The following is a 4,818-nucleotide window of genomic DNA, read 5'->3' as shown; positions in this document are numbered from 1 at the left end:
TCCTCCATCCTTAGGCCAAACTCCCAGCATGAGACCTCTTCAAGTTTGGGGGCATCTGCAGACACGTGGGAAATGTCTGCAAGGGAGGCTGTGCGCGGACTTCCCTCCGGTTCATCATTTACCGGAAGCAGTGGCTCTCTCCCCACTGGCTTTGAGAACACGGACGTTTCCACAGTGAGGAACCCCTTTCTGTGCCTGCCCTCTGGTTTCTCTTACCAGCAGTCTTCTTCTTGTGCTGCTCCCCTTAACTCTAGCTGTCAAAGGGGCCTGGAAACTCAGAGAAGTGGTTTTCTCCCTGCTAGGACCCAGTTCTCTCCGGAAGGCAAAGGGCAGAGTCTAAGTGCCTTCTGGGGCCTCTGGGAAATGAAGTAAATACAATAGGCAGAAGATTCATGGTGGGTGGGTGGGTGTGATAATGCAGATTCTCGGGTTCCAGGTTCTGTTTCAAATCTGGGGAGCCAGGAAGGTGGCTCTTCTAGACACATCTCAGTTGGTTCTGATGAGGTGGTCCAGGGACAACACTTGGACAGACTGGGCTAGAATGTGAATGCAGTGACCGTGGGCTGCCAGCGCCCAAATGAACACTCCTCTCCAATCTCCCTCAGGAAATGATTACCTCCTCTGCTAGATTCTAAGCCCCTCTCCAGAAGGGACCAAAGCTTATTGGACAATGTGTGCTCAGCAGAAGGCCTGGCACAGGAAAGCTGCTGTGGACGTTTGTTTGACGAAGACAAACTCTCTGGTTCCAGAGGACAGAGCCACTTCTACCGAGATGGTGGCAGGGCTGGGACGGCTGCAAGGCAGCTACAACGAAGGCTGGGGTTCTAACCCCGAGAACGCCTTCTTCCCTGAAGACCCAATGACTCTCAGAATCGGAGCCTGATTTCTTGCTGTGGGATGAGCTCCCACACTTGAGGGGAGGGCCCAGGATTACTCCAGCCTCTCCACCTCAGGAAAGACCAATGAGACTAACAACCTCTTCAACAGGGAATCGGAACAGAAGAGCCGCTTTCCCCCTGACCAGACTGAAGGCCTCTCCTACGTCTCAAGCTTTGCTGCATATTCGTATCACCTGGGAAACTTAAAAAAAAAATCCCACTGCCCAGGCCACACCTCATACCAAGTAAATCCAAATAGGTGAGGGTGAGATAGGTGATTCCAATGTGCAGTCCTGCTTGCGACCCAGCACCCTACGACACAGGACCAGCAGGGAGCCCAGTGCAGAGGGAAAAGCATGAGGCACAGACTTGTTTGCATCCCATTTAGTTTTGCGAGAAAAAAACTGCAATTACAAGAGACGTGGGGGTGCTCAGGCCGAGCACATTCAACAATCTTCACTGGGAGAGGGCTGAAAGCTATCTGACACATTCCCTAAACCAGTAAATCAGAGATTCAGATAAACAATGATCCAAAGGGGGCACTGTCATCTACCCCAAGGCCACAGACAGATAACTAGAATTCTGGGTCCCAGGGTGAGTCTGGGAGGTGGGACCCTGTGAAAGGCAGCTGTGACAGGTGATGTCTGTCAGACACCAGCTTCTGGACTGGCCCTCCTCCCTTTCCAGGTTCTGGGCGGGGAGGGAGAGTAGGCTTTGGCTCAGTAGAACTCTGGAGGAACCTGAGTGGGGACGAGGGCTGGCTGAGGGGACAGGCTCACTTATAGCTCTTGGAGGGAAATTCCCGCCGGCCTTTCCCCTTGCCGCCGAAGTTGCGCACCCGATGGATGACCTGCAGCTGCTGCTCAATGGTCGCGGTGATGTTCACATCATCGGGGATGTGGACGTAACGGACATTGCGGCCTGTCACAAAGAGGTCATCCAGCTCGACCTGATGCCCCCAACGGTCCGTGTAGGTGACCTGGGCCAGGCGGATGTTCATGAAAGCATCGACGTTGTCTATGCGTCCGCGGGCCATGCTCTCATCCCGCAGGTCCACGGTGGTGACCTGGCCCTGGAGGCCCTGCAGCAGGATGATCAGGCTGTTCTCAGAGATGGTCCGCTCCTTCACTGAGTGGCTCACTGCCATCCTTCCACACTGCAGCTGCTCGCTCTGGGAGGGGCACACAGAGGGGACCTGTGGCAGGCTAGCGGGTGCAGGTGCTAACTCACCTCCACCAGGTGTTAGCACGAAATCCCCAGCCCAGACATTCCCAAGTCTGCCCACCTCCCCAATTTCTGTGTCTATGGAGCACCCTTAGGTGCTTCAGGTACACACCTCATAGAATCCTCACAACACCTTGCAAGCCAAGGATCACTTATACTCACTTTATAAATGAGGAAAATATGGCCGGGAGAGGTTAAGTCACTTGCCCAAGGTCACACAGGTGATAAGCGGAGGTGCTGGGATTCAAACCCATCTCTGCCTGACTCTAAACCCCACACCAGTGGTTCTGAACCCTCACTGTATGTTAGAATCATCCGCTGAGTTTTTACCTGGCTGCCACACCCCAGAGGTTCTGATTCATTTGGTCAGGGGTGGGTCCCAGGTATCCTATTTTTTAAAAGCTCCCCAGGTAATTCTAATGTGCATCTGAGTTTGAGAACCACTGCTCTCAAGTGTAGTTTACACCCTTGCTACCCAGGCACTTGTTAGAAATACAGAATCTCCAGGCTTTCCCCAGACCTACTTAGAGAATCTGCATTTTAACGTGACCCCAGGTGAACCACCAGTTCTCAAACAATCGCCTGCATCAGAATCACCTGGAGAACGTGTTAAAACACAGATTGCTGGGCCCACCTTTCAGTTTCTGACTCAGTCGGTCTGAGGTGGGGCCCAAGAATGGGCACTTCTAAAATATTCTCAGTTGATGCTGATGTTACTGGCCTGGGGCGCACTGAGAACGACTGGTCTACAGGATGCTGCCAACATGTAACCAGAAATTTAGATAATTGATTGAAAACAAGAAATGGTAGCATATACAGCACATATGTTTTGAAGGTAGAGAAATGGAGGTTCGACTCCCCACTCCACCCACACTCTGTAAACGTAAGACAGTTACTTAACGTCTCTGAACCTGTTTCCACGTCTATTGAACCATAGGCTAAATGAGACTAACAAGCTCTCACCACACTGAATGTATTTTCCTTTGCTTTCGATTATGCCCTGATGCTGTATTAATGTAACTTTGTCTTATCTATCCTCCATTTTCAGACCCTGAGTGCAAGTTGGTGGAACTTTCTTTTCTTTCCTTAAGACCTCACTCAGGATAACGAAAGGGCTGTGCAGGGTGGTATTAAGTGTGGCAAGCTACCCATACCACTGACGAGAGGCTAGGAGCTGGGCCGGCCGACTCTAACGACCCCACCCAGGCTTCACCAGGAGTACGTGTCCAAGCAAGGGTTTGGGGCAGCACAGTGACTGCAAAGAGGCAGGTCTGGTCTCGAGGACGGGCTCGGCCACTTCCTAGGAGGGCGACCTCGAGCAAGCCACTTGGCTTCTTCAAGCCTGTTAGCCAATCCCTAAAAGGGGGACGGTGATCACCCTTTACTCACAGAGCGTGGGAGTGGGCTTGGGTGAGGAGCTACGCTCAGCAACCGGGAGGAAAACGCTGGCCCCGCTCCCGCCGCCTCCGCGGCTCCTGGTTCCCCAGCGTTCCGCCCCTGGCTCCCGGACCCACCGCGCGCGTTCCTTCCGCTGTCCCGCTGCGCGTCGCCGCCGAAACTAGCGAGCGCCTAGCCGGGCTGCTCCTCTCCCGCGGCCGAACTCAGAAGCCATGGCAACCGAAGGGCCGCTCTGCCCTCCCGGAGCATCGAGAGCGCGGCTGCGCGCAGGGCCCGCGACCCCGCGGTGGGCCCGGAACTACAATCCCCAGAAGGCCTCGCGGGCGCGTGACTCGCGCTCCTGCCCCCGCGGCCTACGTCATTGGATTCTCGCCTATTTTGGAGTCATTCTTCCGTTCAGCGAAGCCGGTCGCCCCTCCTCGGCAGTTAGTTCCCGAACCCCCGCGAATACCGAAACCAGGGATGCTCAAGTCCCTTCTATGAAGTGGCGTCGTATAGGAGGGTTCCGCATTCGCGGATACGGAGGGCCAGCTGTATTCATTGAACCTTCACCGTGTGTCGGACACTTTCCCAGGCTCTGGTCGTAGGGGTGACCAAGGAGACAAGCTCCGTGATCTGATGACCCGACCCTTAAATCTACTGGGGCGGGGGGAGGCGGGGGAGGCGGGGGAGTCGCCTATGAGAAAAAGAAAATTATGATAAAATTTCTTCAGAGAATTAAAACGGGTCAATGTTATAGTGACTGGGTGACTTTTTATTGGACGGTCAGGGGTGTCCTGAGAAGGTGACATTTGACATCTGAGTTGAGATGAATTACATGAAGCCAAGCTTGTGAACGCTAGGAGAAGAGCATTGCAGTTAGAGGGAACAGTTTGTGCAAAGGACCTGGTGCAAATGAGCTTGACAATTTGGAAAAGCGGAAAGGCCAGTAAGACTGGGAAGAGTAGTGTGACAAGAAGTCGGAGAGGAAGGCAACAGCCAGGGTATTTAGGATTTTGCAAGCCAAGGTAAGGCGTTTGGATTTCTGGATTAGGAGTGCAGGCTCTGGAGGCTGTGCCTGGGTTTAAATCTGCCCCTTGTTAACTGTGTGACTTTAGACAAGTTAATTATCCTCTTTGTGCCTCAGGTTTCCTCATCTGGAAACCCGTTACTGGAAGTGCAACGATAGGCCATCAAAGGAGAGTGACAGGATCTAATTTACTTTTTAAAAGGTCATTCTGTATAGCCTTGGAAAAGCTGCTTATCTTTCTGCAGCCTCAATTTCATTAGAAGAAAACAAAACATACTGACTAACTCAGAGAATTGTTTTAAGGTTTGA

The 4,818-nt window shown here is 52.9% G+C and overlaps 1 protein-coding gene across 2 annotated transcripts; it reads right to left on the bottom strand.

Moving 5' to 3' along the window:
* Positions 1 to 413: 413 nt before the first annotated feature.
* On the bottom strand, positions 414 to 3,820 carry LSM10 (LSM10, U7 small nuclear RNA associated). 2 transcript variants are annotated; one of them, XM_027109085.1, is made up of 2 exons: positions 3,617 to 3,820; positions 414 to 2,049 (listed from the first exon to the last, which is right to left on the bottom strand). In XM_027109085.1, exon 2 carries the CDS (start codon positions 2,023 to 2,025, stop codon positions 1,654 to 1,656), a length of 372 nt encoding a protein of 123 aa, XP_026964886.1. In that variant the 5' UTR covers positions 2,026 to 2,049; positions 3,617 to 3,820; the 3' UTR covers positions 414 to 1,653. The 2 variants fall into 2 exon arrangements, with proteins under 2 accessions (XP_026964886.1, XP_026964885.1); XM_027109084.1 differs by having other exon boundaries at positions 3,492 to 3,818.
* Positions 3,821 to 4,818: the final 998 nt, after the last annotated feature.

Source organism: Aethalodelphis obliquidens, unplaced genomic scaffold (genome assembly GCF_003676395.1).
Source record: "Aethalodelphis obliquidens isolate GAN/ISIS:26980383/991018 unplaced genomic scaffold, ASM367639v1 scaffold9, whole genome shotgun sequence".
Taxonomy (NCBI): Eukaryota; Metazoa; Chordata; class Mammalia; order Artiodactyla; family Delphinidae; genus Aethalodelphis; species Aethalodelphis obliquidens.
Note: the sequence above shows the minus strand (reverse complement) of the source record. Positions and strands in the feature narration are given on the sequence as shown.